The sequence below is a fragment of the Podarcis bocagei genome, assembly GCF_964188305.1.
Source record: "Podarcis bocagei genome assembly, chromosome: 10".
Classification (NCBI taxonomy): Eukaryota; Metazoa; Chordata; class Lepidosauria; order Squamata; family Lacertidae; genus Podarcis; species Podarcis bocagei.
In genome coordinates, this window is record NC_138135.1 from 35,603,853 (window position 1) to 35,624,342 (window position 20,490).

Consider the following 20,490-nt stretch of genomic DNA (forward strand, 5'->3'; position numbering starts at 1 on the left):
AGTTCCCCTGGGTAGTGGAAATTCAGACATGTTTTCAGCATATAGTAATTAGTGAAATAGGCAAGTTCCTATTGTTTAGACTGCTGGTAACAAAATAACTAGGTTGTGCTCATATGGTAACGGCTTGTTTTTACTTAATGGAATTTCTGCAGGAAGAGGAAATTCCAATTTTAAATGTTAAAAAATACAGGTTGACTTTTCTTGATGATATTATGTGAACAATGTGAAAATCTTGTGTGAATCAACAGCACCAAATTCCACAACAAACCTTGGTCTGGAAATAGTCACTGGAAATAGTCACTGAGAGCCAGTGTGGTGTAGTGGTTAAGAGCGGTAGTCACGTAATCTGGGTAACCGGGTTCGCGTCTCCGCTCCTCCACATGCAGCTGCTGGGTGACCTTGGGCCAGTCACACTTCTTTGAAGTCTCTCAGCCCCACTCACCTCACAGAGTGTTTGTTGTGGGGGAGGAAGGGAAAGGAGATTGTTAGCCGCTTTGAGACTCCTGAAGGGGAGTGAAAGGCGGGATATCAAATCCAAACTCTTCTTCTTCTTCTTCTATTGCAGCTGGCAGAATGGGGAGTGAGATTTCTCTTACATATGAAATTGTTTTATATATGTTTTAATGTTGATGGCTTTATTGTTAAAATGCTTTGAGAAGATTTATAGTAAGTGATTCACAAATGAAACAAAATAGCTAAGTAGACATTGAGTAGGGAAGGCGAAACTAGAACTAATAAAACCCAGTCCGACTGCATTTAAATATTCCATAAAGCCAAGAACTTGTTAACAGAAACAAAATCAAGCTTCTTCTATTATCCATGTGTTGTAACTAGAAACCACAAGTAGTAACCAGTAGCATATGTCATACATGTTTAGGACAGCTTTCAGACAGGAATTGTTCCAGGTAAACCAGCAGTTTGCTCTGTAGAACTCTTGAAACCACCCTTTAATAATCTAGCATAAAAGCAATAGATAAAATTCATACTAAATTTAACATTAACTTGTCCACTGCTGAATAGCACATTCCCTTAAAAAAACAAGCAAGCAAATTTCCAAGAACACAGGAAGATAATTCAGAACAGTCTTGAAAAGACTGATTTTTTAAAGAAAGGAAGAAAAAATACCACTCACCTGAAGGGGTTGAATCATTCGGCATTATCACTTCAGCTTCTTTAACAGAACAGAGTTCCTCTTCATCTGAAAGTACCAAGAAAGCTTCTTTGGGCAAACTTTCGCTGCTTTCATGTTTGGCTAAAGAATTTAATGGGTTTTCTGCTTTATCTTCTGCATCAAAGTTAGGATTTTCTACTGGAAGCATAGTAGATTTGGGGAAACAACTTAATTCACCTGCTGGAGCCAGCTTTTCTAAAATTGGAATAATTTCCTCTGTTTCCATTGTGGCTGCATTTCCCAAAATGTTTTCTGCTGGTTCATCTTCTACAGCTTTTTGAGTGCTGGTCTCTAGAGGTTCTGCAGATTGAGTAGCTTCCTCCTTTGGATTTACATCTGTATCAATACTACTAGATATTGCTTCCTCATCAATGTTCTCTTTTAGAAGAGTTTCCTTGGTACTCTTTTCTTCTTCCATAGGTGTATCAGGAGCAAGAGCTAACTCATTTTTTTCTACTGGTTCTACTGAGCTGTCATTAATATCACAGCTTACTTTGCTTTCCTCTTCAGGCTCGCTTGGTGTGGCTTTCTGGTCCAAAACGTCTTTTATACAATTATCTTTGTGGTCCAAATCATCATTGACTTTGACTTCGTCCTGCAAGTCATTATCAGTATTACAGTCAAGCACCTGATTTTCAGGTTCAGAGCCTGGAGCAGTGCTAGCATCCTCATGTTCTTGCTCAGAAACAATGTTCTCAGGGGTCAGGGTTTCAAGTTTAGGAGTCAGGTCATTAACCTGGTTCTCTTTCACATCTGGACTTTTGGCATCCATGAGTTCTTCAGAGTCCATTTTTTGTCCTTCGGAGTCAAGGCATAAATCTTCTATGCCGTTCACTTCTTTGCCCTCAGTACATTCAGAAATGAGTAAAGGGGAATTAAGATCTGAATCCCCGTTTTCATGTTTTCCATTTAACAACTTGACATCTGTGGTTTTCAGAAGTTCCTCCTTTACCTTATAGACACTCTCAAGCTGCTGCCTGTCACTTGCTCTCATAGTTTTGCGGGCCTTAAAAATCTTTCTTTGACGTTCTTCACTGTTTTCCATCTTGATTCTGTAAAGGTATACATTTTTAAGAAAAATGAATGTTAATGCAACACACACACACACTTTACCAAGATCACCTTGTTCCATTTTTCTGGCTTTGGTGTGGTTGGTACATCAAGAGCACTGGTATACATTTATTGTTATTGCAAAAAAGTCTATATTCCTGCACTTATAAAAACAAACCATTACAAACACTACACTTCTCACTGTAAAAGGAACAAGCGTTTTACACATGTTCCCTTCACATCAACATCCTTTGTGGATGTTGTGACACAGCAGATCATAAATTGTGTAAATTATGAATATTTAATATGGGTCTTTGGTTTCCTTATCATGAGCAAACACTATTTTGCCCATTAACTACCAGCTGTTGATTCTGGAAAGTTCTAAGCACTTCAAACCTCCAAGTATGTGATCCTGCTGTCCTTCATATAAGAAAGAATCAAACAGAAATCTTTAATTTCCCAACTGTTCTTCTAAAGCAAATACACTCATACACACATATACAAAATGCACGAGGCTGCATGACTAAAAGCTTTGAAGTATGCTCCCAAGGTAATAAATAATAAATTTAATACCATTTTTTAAAAAAAAAAATTGTAACAGAATAATTTGTCACAGCAAAATGCATCTTTTCCCAGGAAATACAGTGGTACCTTGGGTTACATACACTTCAGGTTACAGACTCTGCTAACCCAGAAATAGTACCTCGGGTTAAGAACTTTGCTTCAGGATGAGAACAGAAATCGTGCTCTGGCGGTGCGACGGCAGCAGGAGGCCCCATTAGCTAAAGTGGTGCTTCAGGTTAAGAACAGACCTCCGGAATGAATTAAGTACTTAACCCGAGGTACCACTGTATGTTTTATGCAAAAAATGGGAACTAGATTAAACATGATGATTTGAAATGTGCCCTTTCCTTGGTGTTTTATTTACCATCTTGACTTAAAAAATAACCCACAAAGGTCAGTACACAAATATGGTTAATTATTCTGTGAGCCTCAGTATGAAAAATATATAATTAATTAACGTGATATATTTTTTCTAATTTACTCTTTTGCAGAACATAACTCCTGAAGTAGTCAGACATATGTAGGAACTTTGGAGTTCACATAGGCTTGGTTCATACCATGTTACAGCCAAGCCACAGATGGTCAAAGAAACTATGGTTTGCCTTGTCATACTCTGCTCTCCTTCCATCCCACCTACTTCCTGCCTTTAGCTCTCTCTCCACCCAACTTCCCCAAACCCTTTGTGGCGCTTAACATCTGATACAGCCTCACCACATCACCATTTCTCCTCCATGGATTGTCTGTGAGAACAAGGGTATGGGAAACTTGATTTTCTGCAACTGTCATGAAATAGTTGCTTTCCCCACCTATTCCCCCAAGAAAGAAGTGCCCATGCTCTAGTCCTTTCCTCTGCAATCACACTTCTTATTTTTCTTCTCTCAACCAACCACCAGTTGTTACCATGAATTCATTCTGTTTAGTTAGGATCACCTACACTGGAATTACCAGATTTCTCTGTCAACAGGGTTGAAAGGCAGCTTAATACACACTTAAGTAGTTTCACCAGTTTGCTATAGTGACTGTAATGGCACAGAACATCATTTTCAACTCCCCCCCCCCCCACATTTGACACCCATTCTTGGGTTTCTACATTTTATTTTTGTGTGTCACTATCAAGAATTATGGCTATTCTTGGATAAAGTCATTTGTTTTTAAGACAGCACTTCATCACCACATTAATTCCCAACCAAAGCCAATCAATCACCCATCAGTCGAAACATCTCCAAAGCTATAGTTCAAAGAAGTTCCATTTAAGTTTTCAATTCCCTCTCAAGCCACAGAAGCAAATCGAAGCAGGAATGGAACAGGGAAATTATTATATCAGCCAGTGATGTCATCCTCGGGAAATGTAAAGTAAGAGTTGCTGAAAGCAATTACATTTTCCAGAAACTCTTCCCTAGTCTCTACATTGCTTAGTGGGTGATTTGGACATGTCAATGAAACAAACCACACTTAAATCAGTTAAGGAGGTGCCAAAGCTCACATGCAATACTGGACCATAATTAAAGTCAGTAAAACAGCAACAAACCATGGTTTATTTTCCACACACAAACCATTGTTAACAAAGCATCATTATGGTACCAAACTGAGTTCACACAGAACACTAATAGGTTTTTTATTCTAACATTTATTTAAACTGTGGTCTAATGTGATGTGCAAAACAGACCTTGGGAGGGGATGTTTTTAAAAAATGGTTTTGTCTGCGCAAAACTCCTAAAACCATTTAGTTGAACATGCACCAAATTGCTCATCTTGTAATTCTGCCACAATTTTTTAAAAAAGAAACTCACATTTGCCAAATGGCCCCGAACGAACAAACACTGAAACAAGTATTGTAAACTGATATTGCATTCTCCCACCACAACTTGCCAACTTGTTATTTATGTAACAAAAACTGTTATACATACATAACTTTCCTAACAGGATGGATGTATACAAGCTGATTTTCATTGTGCAGGATGAGTTAACAAATTCAACAGTTAAAAGGTTTCCTGAAGAACATTATTGAAGTTCTGGCTGGCTGCCTTAGACCTATTTAAATTTGAATTTATCATTAAGATATTTTGACTGTCACACAAAAATATTTAAGCCTTATCATGACAGCCATATTATGTGACCTGCAACTGATAATCATAGAAGCTAAAACACTTAACAAAATAATTGTAATTTTATCTTTATTTTGTCATTCACTTATTTACATGGAAATTTCTCTATCTTGCCAAAGGATCCAGATCTTTGTTGAAGGCATGCAACCCTGTCCATTATGCAATGTTTAAGTAATAAGACAACAAATGAAAGATGGTTTGCTAAGCTACCTATATATCATATGCAGTAAAGACAGATTTTACAGTACAATTTCAATCCACATCCACAAGGGTGCACACTGTACCACTTAATAGAACTACTGAAGGAAATAGGACACACAAAGCTGCTGGGGATTTAGATCACACAGAGCACTTGAGATAATTTGGCCATATTCGTGCAAGCCAATCAGCAGTTCTTTCATATGTTTTCTGGTTCTAGGAAGAGCAGAGGAATGGTAAAATTGTTTTCTTACCTGAAAATAGGTGTATATTCATTTGATTCTGGGAGATCATACTCATCTTATTCAGTGAGTAACAACTTCCATACTTTAAGCCTCTTCAAAAATGGTGTTATGATTCACAAGACCAAGTTCATAAGAAAGTTAAGCTAATTTCTGCATGTACACAAAGCAGTAGCATCTAAAAATATACTGCATTGTGAGAGTTTTGATCTCTTCTGGTGTAAGCGAGGATTCTCAAACTGCCCCAGAGACAACTGGTATTTTAATGAAGTTTATGTTCCAGCGCTGTTTGGTTTGATTCAATGCATCCAAACACACCTCTTATGGATATGCCCTTATTGGTTGTGTGCCAAATAAAGAAGTATCACAGAAGAATTCAACAGCTTTCCTTCAAGAAAATGATGTTTTACAGTACAGCGCCTAATGCTCACTTTAGAAAAGTATACAAATGCATAAATAGTAGTGAATAGTACTGTTGTATCTAAACACCACACATTCTCCTTCCATAAGAAGTCACAGTAATATGCTAAACATTCTATCCTTTTGTATAAAATCACCACAACCACAAAAGATTCCTCAAGTCATTGCTTTCCCCCCCTTAGTAATAAACAACCCCATGTTGTAGTTGTAAGTGCTTATATGGTAAAAGGAGTGTACCACTGGATCTTTAAATGATACCCAAAAGGATCCTTGCTCTACCAATGAGGTAGTTTTCCTTCCCCTCCCCTCCCCTCCCCCATGTTTTTCCCTTAAGTGAGATCACTGCTGCATGGCAACAAAGAAAGTATTAGCATAGCTGCTGTGGATTAGCCCATAATCGTAAACTCATGTGAGCAGCTCTTGAGTAGCTGAAAAGGTTAGCCAATCAGCTGCTAGTATTTTGAGTTTTGCCTGGCAACAGGGGGGGAGACTGTAAAAGGATTCTCAAAAGGCAGCAACATAAGCTAGAATACAAAATGACTGCATACAGTGGTTCTCTACATAATATAAGTACTCTAGAACAGCACAGCCATTGCATTCGCAAAAGCATAGTGTTTGTCCAAAGCACTAATAGAATCTCTACAAGAATAAAATTATATAATCATGTAGCATTACTGGTAACCCTGCAACTTATTACTCCATATAGTCTAGACAAGCAAAACTGACTTGCATGTAGTAATGTCTGCAAAAAAATTAAGGACAGTCATTGGCCAGTGTATCTAGTTCTAGATAAAGGGTCGTAGATTCCAGCCTTGCAAAAACAGAGTACAGAACAAAATGTTCCTTTTCTAGAATCTGGCTGGAACATTTCCAAATTACCTATTAAAATTCAACTTTATGCATACTACACAAAGAAGATCTGGGAGCGTGTTGAGTGCCATATGGAAGAATCAGTGTTCTAGATTAATTTCCATTTTCATATTTAATTTCATCACATTCTGTAAATGCATTAGTTTTTCATCAAAAAAATGCAATATATATATATTTATATTTAATAAGCTTGATTTGAGCTTTTAAAATTATGTATAAATTTACAAAAAAAGAACAAATATAAATTTACATGCCACAAATGTTCTCTACTACATTAAATAAAAATGAAGTATATCTCTTTGAAAAAGAAAAGCATGCATATCGCCAACAAAGAGGAATTATGTCTAATTGCAAGTTAGCGCTTATGTATCTTATTTCTACCTCCTAAGCATTTAATTAAGATTGGGCTGTTTAAGCTATTGTACACAGAAAACTATTTTCTCCTTTACACAATATTCATCATTCCAAAAGAACATTAATGAGGAAAAAATAATAATAATAGTAATAATAGTAATAGCACTCCTCCTCCCCCTTGTTCTTTGAGACCTTGTAATTTCTGAAACATACCCAAGAGGGAGCCAGCTGTAGCCACACTCTTAGTTTGTGTGATCTTCACACAGGGAAAATAAATCGGCAGCTTGCTTCATTGTTACCGAGTTCTCTCCCCGTATAATTTTACCTTATCCGATTGGCTTGAGGAAGCAGATACTCAACTACCAATCAGGAGTATGCACTCTCATATCTGCCCAGCAACAAGAAAAAGATGTTGCTACTGAACATTTAGATAATTTCTTATTTTCAGACAATAACTGCTGAATAATTAGAAAACTTTAAATGCATAATCCTTTCAAATGTTTTTGTTAAAAGAGTCTGAAGATTAACCACCACATTTAACTGACATTTTAAGCATAAGGCTTAAAAATGGTTGCTTACAAGAATATACAGGAAAATTTGGAACTGGAGGTTTTCACTGCAGTTGATTCAGAAATGGTGAGAAACAAGTAGCCTAGCCCAGAGTTGAACTTACGTATGTTTTCTATAACTCAGATGTGCAACCTGCACATTCCCCTTTAGTGAAGGAGACATGAGAACATTTCATTCAACAGAAAAAGAAAAGAAAAAGAAGTCCAGAGGACAAGCAAACCATCTACACTTCATTATACCTCAAAATTCAATACCAAAGTTCTGAAATTATCAAATCTACAGGTGTTTTCAGACAACAGTTGTCTCCCTAGCAGTTACCCATATGCAAGTTAGTTTACATTCTATACAACACACTACTACAGTGGTACCTCGGTTTTTGAACGTAATCCGTTCCAGAAGACCATTCAACTTCCAAAACGTTCGCAAACCGAAGCATTACTTCTGGAAAACTCAATACAGAAGCCGTGTGGCACATTTAATTTCAGAGACATTCAAAAACCAAGGTACCACTGTACTTCATACTTATTCATCAGAAGCAACAGCTTTATCAGGCTGAAACGGAAAATGGAACACTGCCTCTAAAGTTAAATACCACAGAATAGCATGTGCAAAACTAATTATTTTCACACAAACATGCAAACATCAGCTCCTAGAGCTAAAAGAGGCATGGTAATACATGGCTTTTAAAGTTTTATATGAAAACAACTCTCTGGTAGGTTTTCAGTTCCTAATGAAGACATATACTCATTTTAAAGAAGCAAGTTAATATTTACTTAAGTGATACTTAAAGCTATGCAATACTTAACATTACCAATGTCTTGCAAAAGATGGTAATGTGCCAAAAGGGAAAACCCACTACTATGTACTCATACATCTTTTACCGATTTCTTCCATTCATGTACTATAAGCAGAGTTGATGCAAGTGTGACCTTTATATTTTGGTACTGAATATTTAAACTCACAATAGTCTGGTGTCATCTTTAGTAGCCCTTTGAGGTCACTAATAAAATTTCATGGGAAAACAGAAGAGAAAGGGTGTGCAAAAAATATGGAGATTCAACATTAAGAAACTAGCATTTATAAAGTACCATACAGTAACAATAGTTTAAATATTCTAGTGTGTAGAGACTTTAATGTTCATGATCGAAAAAGGCAATTTGAAAACCTTGCCCAAGGTGTAGCCAATTGATTTCTCAGAAACATCTTACTTGCATACTTCTTTTTTCTTAGGAGATTTCCTTTCCTCAAGGAAATGAAATGCATCTGTTTGCGCATGCACAGTCAGACACTGAGGTCACTGCCAACCTCCCACCAAAGTCATAAATGTGGGAAGTAGGCAGGACTACAAGTTCAGGCAGCGTGACAAATTAAAGCCTAGTTACAATACTGAGTTAGCTTTTCTCCCTGGTTTCTTACTTGCCTACATTAAAAAGTATAGTATGTTTTGCATGTGTAAATAATATACTCTAATAACGAGCCCCCTGAAGCCATGTTGTTATCTTATCAGCAAGCTGAGCAAGTAAACTTGACTCGTCTGATGTCAGACGACTGGACTGAAGATTTGCATAGTCACGCTGGTTGGCTCCTGAAGATCAGTTTGTAAAAGCACATGAATACCAGAGGCTGAGAATCAGCAGGAAGCACAGATCTGCCTGGCAACAAGGCTAAAAATAGAATCAGTACGAAGCACTGTAACAGTATGAAACCAGGAGCAGAGCACAACTCAAGCCTTCCTGCCTCTATATGCAAAGTTACACAAATAGAGGGGCATACTCTTCACCAAAGATTAACCCCTAATGCTCTCTAAATAGCATAGGCAGATCAGCATATATATCATGCATGCACAGCAACCTTTTATGCACAGTCTTCACAAATGTACTGAACATTTATTCTCCCGTCGTATTTTGTTTTTTAGAATTAAGGAATACTTCCCAAATATCAGGTATGCAATTTTTGTAACTGTAATGGGAATTGGGGTTGCTCGTGCGTAAAGGATGCTGAAGTTCTAGGCCAGTGTTTCCCAACCGGTGTTCCGCGGCACACTAGTGTGCCGCGAGATGTTGCCTGGTGTGCCGTGGGAGTCTAACGGTTCTCAGCACCCTTAACAAAATACAGTTCCCAGGATTCCTTGGGGGGGGGTAAGTCGTCGCTCTTTAAAGTGGTAGGAGATACCGCTTGAAATGTGAAGGGCTGTTGTAAGAGAGGGAGAGCCGCAGCTGGCGCGGAAGGTGTTAAGGGGAGTCGGAGGCTCCTCCTCCTCACGGGAGTTCGAGTGTCGCTCTTTCTCCGGCTGTACCATTCGTCCTGGAAGCGGGGGGGAGGAGGAGGGGAGGAACCATTAAGCCTTCGCTGACGGAGAGCCATCGCGAGCTTCCAGCGAGTGGCAGCAGCAGCAGCAAGCGCCCGCCTCGTCTCTAGAGGAGGAGGAGCTGCAGTTGCCGCCGCCTTTTGCACGTAAGAATGGGTGCATACGCGTGCGGGAAGGAGGTGCGTGCAAAAGGTGGAGGGATGGGGCGCCTGGGTGAAGCGAAGGCCTGGTCGTGGAGGCGGCGGGGCAAAATCCTCCCTCGTAGCCGCCGGAAGGCCGCCCCTCCGACTCGTGTCTTGAGCAGCCTCCCTCCCTCCCTTGAGACTGAAAGCCGGGCAAATCCCAGCAATGGGAAGCGCGGCGGGGGAGGCCTGGCTGGGCGCGCATTCGCACGACTGAGGTGACCCGGGTTACGACATGCACGTCAAGGTGGTCCAGGGGAGTGCGTGCCTCCGTCTCTCCGGGGCAGGCCTCCAGATGACTGACAACGTCAGCCCCGCCCCACGCCCCTTCTCCAGCCCTGCTCTAAGCATACAGTCAGACAGCAACCAGGTCTGCTCCTCTGCCCTTGCTTTCCATCTTTGGGTAGGGCAGGCATCCAGATACCCGAGGCTGAAACCTCCAATCTGTCCCCTGCTTTCACAACTGTGCCCGCTGACTCCAATTTCCTGAAAAGGCCAATGCACTAGGATAACACAGGACTACGCTGCTGGACTGTAACTCCTTCCTACTCAGCTAAACAGGTATTAGCAAAGCAGAGCTATTTTGCACTGCTGGCAATAAGCGGTGCACCCTCAGCTGCATAGCCCAGTGTTTCCCATCCTTTTTAAAAGTTGCATGTGGGATTGTGGCATTGTGCAAAATGCATGAATAAACCTTTCATGGAAATGGGTAGTGACACAAATCCGTAGTCTTTATATATACTTTATATATAGTCTTTATATATATATACACTATATATATGCTTTCGTAGATTTTCACGGGTACAGGAATGCAGGTTTTGGTGTCTTCGGGTGTCTTCCCGTGTAAGAGTTGGGGTGTCTAGGCGACGTTTCGACGAGCTGAAGATGACGAGTGAGACCTCGTCGAAACGTCGCCTAGACACCCCAACTCTTACACGGGAAGACACCCGAAGACACCAAAACCTGCACACTATATATATATATATACACATACACACACACACACACACATATATATATATATACATATATATACACACACACACACACACACACACACACACTTTATATATAGTCAATATAGGCACAGAGTTAATTTTTTAAACATTTTCTAATGGTGGTGTGCCTCGAGATTTTTTTCATGAAACAAGTGTGCCTTTGCCCAAAAAAGGTTGGGAAACACTGTTCTAGGCAACGCTGCCTGGCTAAACCTTTCCCTGGCTGGACAGCCCTTTCTCCGTGGCTGTGTCAGTCGCTGGCAGAATCCGTCAGTGGGCGTTTCCTGAATTTCTTCCAACATAAAAATTCCTTGACGCCCAGTCTCCGCCTAGCCTCCCTGCGCGGAAGCTTTCTGCGCAGAATAGGCGTAGCCAGCGGAGGTCCTGGACTCTCCCCGCTGGTCTCTGTGGAAGAGTCTTGGAGCCCTCTCTCCGAAGTCCTTCCCTGGTTCCCTTCCTCCCCGGTGTCACGCTGATAACCCTCCCCAAAGGGAGTGTTCTCTCTCCCTCTGCTGGTCCCTTCTCCTGCATGGTCGGGGAGCCTTACCTCCACTCTTGGCTCCGATGGCAGTTCCCTGACAGTAACTTTAGAAAATTATGCCAATTCCATTTGCACATGTAAAGAACTATTCCAATTGTTTTCATTCACCAGGAACCAATATTAGAAGGGTAACTACCTGTTAATAGTCATGTTAATATGTCATTTTTGTATCATGTGTTTGAAATTAGCCAGGTGCCAGGAGAATTTTGCACCTGATTATCGGCTACTTGCGACCACTACTTGCGACCACAAGTGAAGATGCCTCAGTGCTAGGATGCTTCCTGACATCACCATCTGGAGGCACATGCCTGGGGACCATTGACATAGCTGTCAACCGTCCCTTATTTGGCGGGAAATAAACCGTCCCTTATCCCAGTGCCGTGTCCCGCTGCTGTCCCTTATTGATGATGTCCCTTAAATTTCCCAGGTTTCAAAGGAAGCAGCTCCTCTCCCTCCCTGCCTGCCGGCCAGGGAGGAGGGAGGCTCCAACTGTGTTGTTTGGCTCCGTTGCTCACCCAATAAGGAGTCTAAGAACAACTGGGGGGGTGGAGCTTGCATGCCTTGTGCCGATCAAATCAGCCGCGTTGCCTGGGGACTCGCCTTTGCTCAGTGCTTCCCAGCGGAGAGTTGACGGTGGTTTTCCTTGCTGCATCCCCTTTACCGGGTTGCTGTGCTGTGGAAACCACAACTTGAGGCTTCGTTTGGCTGCTGGCGGGGCTTTCTGCCTTTGGCTTGGAGGGGCTCAAAGTTGAACATGCCTGTGCCCAGAAAATCCCTTATTTTGGCTGCTGATCCCTTATTTTCGAGGCTGCTGGTCCCTTATTTTCAAATCTGTAAGTTGACAGCTATGACCACTGGATCTTGACTGTTTTCACACACTAATACCACATCCTGAAGAATTACATCAGTTATATTTTTACCTGCACAAGTAGAATAGGAACCAAAATGCTTTTTCTGTGCAGCCTGAAGCTTATCCTCAGCTTATCTTCAGTAGCTTATCTTCACTTCACTTCACTCCTCCGGTCCTGGGGTTGAGATATCTCAATCCAATGGCTCTCCAGGATCATTAGCAGCCTGGAGATCTGCTGGGGAATCCTGAACTCCCTGCTGCTCTTTCTCAGGAGCCCTCAGGTTTGAGGTATGAACAGCACTGAATCCTAACCAACCATGAGAAAGAGGCAGCCCGCCGCCAGGGTAAAGGCAGAGGCAGAGGCAAATCACCAGATTTGCCAGTATGAGGGTACTTTTTAATTACACATTTCTTGGATATGAACATTCTTGTACTTTCTTAGATAACTGCTTATTTAATTATTTGTTCGTGTTTTACACCAAGCTCTCAAAATACTCATGAGATTTGCATACATGAAACAATATGCGCCGCAGCGTTCTTTTAAAACATGGATTTACTGTTTGTGTATCTGCACAAATAATGGAAATGCTGACCTTGTGGTGAAACATCAAGAGTTTTAACTGGAATTTAAAGTCAACATGACACTACCATCAACTTCACTGGTGAGCAGGTGAGGAGTGAGATCAGCTACAGATAGGGAATGTTGCAATACAAACGTCCCTGCATTTACATGTGCCCTACTGACACATGATTACGTATACACTTTATGCAATTTCACTTATGTGTGCAGGGCCCCCAGAACACAGCCCCCAAGTGGGGAGTCACCTGTAATGAGCGTTTGGATAGTGGAAAGTCTGAGATCTGTCAAACTGAGGAGAATCATTCATATGTTTCAGAAATTGGTGGAAGCAGGGGAGTTTGTACAAATGCTTCTTCTGGTAATTGGTGGTAACAGCTTGAATCCCAGCTTCCATGAGCAGAATTTCACTTAAAAAACGGTTTTGTGTGTGTGTTTTTTACTCCCATGTGCCTCAATAAGACACTTCTTATGGCTCAGGGGCTCTCTGGAAAAGAATATGTGATGTGACATGGAGCAGTTACAGTAGAAAGGGTAAATCAGGAAGTCACTATCTGCTTGCCCACCACCACTTTTGGATCCAAGCTATCGTTAAAAGTAGGCTAAGTGAAAAGCATACTTTTAGGATCCTATTGTTTTTATCTTTTTTAATTGTAGTAAGCTTGAACTATTTGTTGCAGCGGTAGTGGCACTGGTAACAAAATCGGACACAGGATATTATGATTTATATGTTAAGGTGGCTTCTGTAACTGTTTTGGACCTGACAAAAGGAACTGTACATTACTTTTACAGTTTTAGTACAGAACTAAAATAAGCAGAAGAACAAATAATAATAATAATAGAGTTCGGAAAGAGGCCATTGCTGATTGGTAGAATTTATGTGTTGTATGCAAAAATCCATGGCGACTCCACTTAAAATAACTCCAGTAGCAGGTCTGGGAATGGCTTTCTCTCTGCCCGAGACCCTGAAGAGCTGCCAATCACAAGTTTCCAGTTTTTCCAACCTAATGTCTTCCAGATGTTTTGGACATCAACTTCCATAATCTCTTACCACTGTCAATGCAGACAGGGGATGATGTAAATTTTAGTTTAAAGTATCTGGTGAGCACTAGATTGAGGGACAATAGACTACTAGACAGTACTGGGATAAATTAGCCATTCATCTTAAGGCAGCTTCATACAAACTTTCAATTCACTGAATTTTCAAGAAAGACCAGAGCCTCTTAATTTGCAAAAAAAGGTACAAGGGTTTTCTCCTGTTCCACTATTTCAAATAATATTGTTCACATGCTTTAATTCACCACTTTCCTTGATTTTTTTGCCTGGTGCTTGTATCATTTAGAGCCAATATTTACTTCCTTAAGAATACACAATCATATTTAGCTCAGGCAGAAGGAAAGGTTTAACCTAGCAATAAATCTGCCTACAAAATGAGTGGTTCTGATGTGTAGATGTACAGAAGAAAAGAATATACTCTCAAAGCTTGACTGCTGCATTGCATGAACAGATTATGATGGCAGGATAATAGGCAATACTGAAGGAACATCCTCACAACTGGCTCAGGCAGCAAAGCATCATTTTTTTGCCCATTAAATGGATGGAATTACAAGTTTGCAGAAATGAACAACATTCTGAAACAAAACCAAGATTATTTCCATTTTAAAACAAATCAATATGATTTACCCATCTTTTTTGATGATGCAATTTACAATCTTAAGAAAGAATGATGACAGAGAATCCTGCCCAGACCAACACAACCAGGGACTCAAATGTTCAGGGCAGAGATGGAACCAACCGTGTTCCATCAGATAGCTTAGTTCTGGGTCACCAAAACTGCAATACTTAACTTTAGCTTCTTTTTGCTACCACAACATCTTTTTCATGATACAAAAACTATTGTACAAAAAAGGCTCATCAGAGAACTCACAAATGTATCAGTGTTGAAAAGTAAACTAAAATTAGATTCTAAAATAAACTAATAATTGCTCATAGTAATAAGCTTTCAACTGAGCAGCCCACAAAGGAAGTATTGCTGCTGCAGTTAAGATGAGCAATTTGCACGAAGGGCCACAACCTATAACAGGTATATTGCCATAAGTAATTTACCTTTTACACTTGTTATTCTTCAACTAACATTTGGTTGCTTTTTAAAATGCAGGGGTGGGGGGGACTGCTACTCTCAAGTGTGAAAACAGTAACTAAACCCTTGAAAAACTTTGACAGAGATAATAATCAACTTGGGCTACTGATTTTTTAAAAAAAAACATTTTGATGTCAAATTTCCAGCACTTCTCCATGCACTCCTGAGGGCTAGAAACATCACGATAATCTGTGAATCTCAGAATTTTCCTGAGAAGCTAAAGGCTGAACATAAGCTTTTTGAGAGGGAGGGTAGGATCAAAAGGTAGTCCATATTTTATCACCCATGCCTGTATGTCAATTCAGATACCATACCATCGCAGTCTCTTTTAGCATTTTTCTTAAATATAAACAACTCCCAATATTTACTATTATTTATGTTGAAGGAAACTACAATTTCCCGCCAAATGGACTTACACTGATAACAATGTGGATTAAAACAAACCCCCTTTTATGAGAGAACCACTAACTTGCTCAGACATCTTATTTTAGAACCATAAGTTCCACAATAATCTGTGACTCTCACAAACCACCCCAAAAGCCCACACATATTCTCCTACAACACAGCAGAGCATACAGCTTTTAAAATTCATGATTATTATTTTTTTAAATGTAGTAAGTTTGCAGTAAGATCTTGCCAAGGCCTGTGAAAATGTTATGAAGGAACTGGTTGTCTTACCTGGAGGCAGCTTGACATACATCAAGAGAACTTCCTCCTCAGCTCAGCAGCTTACATATCAAAACAGTAGAAGAACACTTCTAGGTCGGCCATCTTGAGAACAAACCTTATTTGTCTTCACACAAGCAAAACATACTGCACTTTAACTAAAACCTGACTACTGTGTGACCTTTCCTTTAGTCACCCACATCTGTGGAATAGCACATGCTGAGATTTTTATTTACACAATAAATGCTCCTAGAGGAATTGCATTAGCTCTTATAAAGCACATAGTCTGCAAATGCCAGCTGCAATGGAAAGTCTTCAGAATGAGCCTATTTGTACTGCTTGCTGCAGTGCTAGCAGTTGCCTGCCCAGAAGCGTGTGCAGTGCGATACCTCCCTTATGCCATGCAGAAGCATAAAAAAATGCATATCAGAACTCAACAGAAAGCAGTACATTAAACCATATAGAGAAAAATCAGTGTCTGCATGCAAGTCTTCCTTCTGGATTTGTTACACTTAATAAAACTACCATATGCTTAAACAATATACTATTATCTCCTACAATTCTTCAGTGCGGGAAACAACCTTGGGCATTACAGACAAGGCAGAATCCATGACATAACCCAAAGCCAAGCTACAGTGCAGTTATAGCTGTACATAAAGGGGCCTTCGTTTTGTAAAACAACTGCTGCAGGATATTGCAAGGTAAAACATCCCCTGTCCTCCATGTCCAATGACTGGTTCTGAACATGCCATTTAACAGTTTGTTGACAAAATGCTCAAATAAGAATGAGATTTACTTAATACTTTCACATATCTATTAAGTTAGTGTTTAACACATGAAATATTTCAACATGCTTTGTATGAAAATGCATGGATTTATCGCTCATCTTTGATTCCTAAATATTCACATAAAATTCTGTAATAAATATCAGTTGCCTCTAGCCTCAGAAAATTCCAAATATGATCTATTGTAAAACATAGTTTGAAGTTATGTATACTTCACGTATACATAACAAGACAATTTAGCTTACTGGAAAATATATGTTCTTACTTTTCTCTCCCTTTATACTCCATATGACTAACAACATAGTATGTATCTCTTTTCCAGTCAGTTTGAATTGTGTAGGCTATGTTTCTAGAAGTGTATTAAAATACAACTTTATCTAGGGTGTAATGTTGATGAAATGTAAGCCATATTTATTTCAGTTAGTGGGTCCTTTTCATTTTCAAAACTCTTGAGAATTCCAATGGTCACAACTTTTTGAAACAAGTTACTTCACTAAAACACCACTGTGGTTTGTGAAAGGTAGAGATCTTTGGATGAATTTTATAAAGATGTATACAGGGCGGTGTGTTACCATTTAAACACTGAATATTTCCTGTAATTGGCTAGGGCATCTTTGTGACATACCAAATAATGGGGGGGGGGCTGCAAACTGACCAGAAGCCTGGGTTTCATTAATCCCTTTGATAATGGCTAATGGTCAGAGATTACAAGGGCTGAAGTTCAACATCTGGAGGGCCACCCTTAAAAGAATTCTGTTTTTTTCTTACTGGTAATTCAGCAGAGAGGTATAAAATTCTAATCCACTTTATAAATTCTTTGTGGGGGAAATGGATTGAATATGGGATATATTAATTAATCATCTGATAGGAAATGACAAAAATTATCAATCTGAACCTATTTAGGATTTAAATATCAATTACTGCCAAGTTCAGATCTTCAGTTACAGCAGTTTCTGGTACCTATATATGTGGCCCATCTCTTTTGAGCACTTAATCTGTTGGACAGAATTACAGGATCCTTTCAAAAAGTTAAACCGCTGTGTGTAAATGCTTAACAGAACTTTGTAACAACTCAGAGATGTGTGGAATAGGGGATTAAAACGTATCACACAGCCTAAACAATGGTATATTACTTGTGAATCTATATGGCATGTTTCCTTAGACTTGCAATTAAGCAAGATCCAGCCCCCCCCCCCAAGATTTCAAGTACATTGGGCTCCATCTCATTTGCATAGGAAGGCACTGTTCTAATACAGATGTTGGAGGTGTAATACTGAGAATGCCTAGTTGAGGCACATTATATGGGCTTGCCCAGTGATATTCTTTTTGGTCTGGTGTTGTTATCGGCATCATTTTGTACTGGTGAAATCCTTGACATCTTCAGATTTTCAAGTACTTCTAAATTATATTATAATTATAAATTATAAAGTATGGGGATTGGCAGAACTTTGTGAGCCCTCATTGTCATTAAGAGATTTGTACTTCAAGTCTAGAGGGGTAAATTTCCAGTCTATTACATAATGGGCCATACATGAATGCATGATTGCATGTCATTCAGATACACCCAAATCGGTTGTTGCCTGTACTTGCCACCATCGTTAGCACCAAGCTAATAACTTTTTGTTCACCCAGGGAATTGGTAATTAAGTTGCCTCTGACTGCTCATCTTTTAGTTAGATGGATAGGACTTGTGCTTATTAATATATTGCCGGGTGAACACATTTTATACATTTTTGCACTGTTCATTGTTTTAAATTTTACGGATTTTACATTGCTTTTATTTATTGTATTTTATCTTATTGAACTGCTTTGAGACTTGCCTTCTGTATAAAGTGACTGACAAATGTAATAAATAAAGTTTTTAGATGCTTTAACTAATGTTTCGTGATGCCCATAGTTTAATGCTTTTGCACACTGTCCCAGGCTCCTACAGGAAGGGTAACACATAAACACAAGAAATAATAACAATATCAAGGGATCTGTAAATAAATCATTATCAAAGTGGCAGGGTAAATGCCTTTAACTCAAGTAGCCAATAACTTCCTCTAAACCTTTTCTTTAGAAGAAAGGTTCTGCTGGAGTAAAAGAATTCAACAATGCAGTCAAAGTGAATTTTGAAAAATGAACTCATCGCAAAATCTGAAAAAGAAATTACTTAATAATAATATAGTAGTAGTAGTAGTAGTAGTAGTAGTAGTAGTAGTAGCAGCAGCAGCAGCAGCAGCAGCAGCAGCAGTAATAGTATTATTTACACCCCACCCATCTGGCTGGGTTTCCCGAGCCCTTCTTGGTGTTGAATCTTCGGCTGGGGCATTTTTTAAGAGGGAGCTGTTGTTGATGGTGGTTTTTTTGGTATCTTTATTTTGGATCTTATTATTTACATAGAAATTGTTTAATTTGGTTGAGTACTTTTTGATGTTATGTTTGTAGTTATGTAGTTTTTTATATATTGCAAGATGACTTGAGTGTGGCTTTAACTTTGGAAAGGCGGCCTACAAATAAAACGATTGACTGAATTTACCAGTAAATAATGGAATTTGGTCATTAGAAATAATTTTCATTATTTCTCAAAGGATTTCTAAAATGTTTATCAACTTTCTCACATTTGATTTATTATGCAATTTTGTTCATTTAAATAATGATAAGCTTATTGCCTAGCATAATTTTATAGCTCTGGTAAATGTTGTCATTCATAATTGGCCCAGCTTGCAAGTCTCTTCTGGATTTTACCTGATGCCCACCATATGGAATACTGTCCTGAATAGTTCTAGGCAGAACTCACTGTGAAATGCCTGAAGAAAGGCTTTGTAAATTTCTGTGGCTTTGCTTACTAATCCAATTTTAGATAAGCAATGAAGAAAGACATCGGTCCAAGTACACACTTATATTACTAGTTTTCTTGCTATTTTGTCCATTTCTTCCTTTCAATACTTTAGTTTAATAATAGTTTCTAATAATAATTCTGTCTGAAAAGTATCTGCATTTCAGCCGTGTTTTATCAAGTATTTTTCTTGAGAAAGACTTCATGCCAGACTATCAAGGAACCAGAAACTAATTAGAAAATACAACAGGCATTAAGCAGCAATCTGTAATGGCAGTATCAGTTGCTTGAACACTTAAAATGCTCAGAACTTTCCAGAAACAAAGGGTGGTAATAACTAGGCACACCTTTGTCTATGAAATGAAAAGCAAAGAGGTCCACCCTCAGTTTACACTTTAAGAATCCAAATTTGCACAATAAACACAACACATGACCTATAATTTTCCTCTGGCTCATTGTTTTTTCTAGAAAAGCATCAAAACAATGTACTTGATGGAGGGTCATTGATTCAGTTTTATGAAATGGGTGTATATTTGATTTTGGTTGTATTGATGCCATTAAAATATGTGAATGTATTTTAAAGTTCTTAAAATGTTTATTTTAAAAGGGACACATAATATAACCCTTTAAAAACAAATCATGTTTTATTCAACCTAGTTTTAAAAGGGTAATCCAATAATGATTTTTTGGAACCCAGGAGTCATGTAGCATTTTGGCAGTACTATTTTTAGTGTTAATGAAATTATCAGTTTGGAGACAAAACTGAATTAAATTTACTTGCTTTAATTTCTAGCAGAATTTTACCCCTCAGATTCTACAAGGGAGAGGAGAATGAATATTATGAAGCAATAAATGAAAAACCTATGTAGATTTTGCAAGATCAGTCTACCATGCAGTTTCTTGCCAGCACCTTCTTGCATAATCCATATAGATTTTGAACAAGTCTATAACTATTAAGATGGTAACTATTATGTTTGTTTGTGAATATCAGACCAATCAAAATACTTAAGCAGTTCCAAGCACAAACACAGCTTTTGAAAGTCAACGCCATCTCATTAAGGGATCATGACAGCGGAAA

General features: G+C 39.0%; 1 protein-coding gene across 9 annotated transcripts in view; it reads right to left on the reverse strand.

The window, feature by feature from the left end:
- The window catches only part of ATF7IP (activating transcription factor 7 interacting protein), a 72,356-nt gene that overhangs the window by 33,762 nt on the left and 18,104 nt on the right, over positions 1 to 20,490 (reverse strand). For 7 of the 9 annotated variants that reach the window (XR_014012028.1, XM_081209500.1, XM_081209499.1 and 4 more), the window contains exon 2: positions 1,133 to 2,223. Coding sequence is in view for 8 of the 9 variants with exons in the window: in XM_081209498.1 (XP_081065624.1) it covers positions 1,133 to 2,223 (1,091 nt within the window). In the remaining variant the exon portion in view is untranslated. Of the gene's footprint in view, positions 1 to 1,132; positions 2,224 to 5,342; positions 5,875 to 15,818; positions 15,844 to 20,490 lie in introns of those variants that run through there. The other 2 variants (XM_081209502.1, XM_081209501.1) reach the window with 2 other exon arrangements.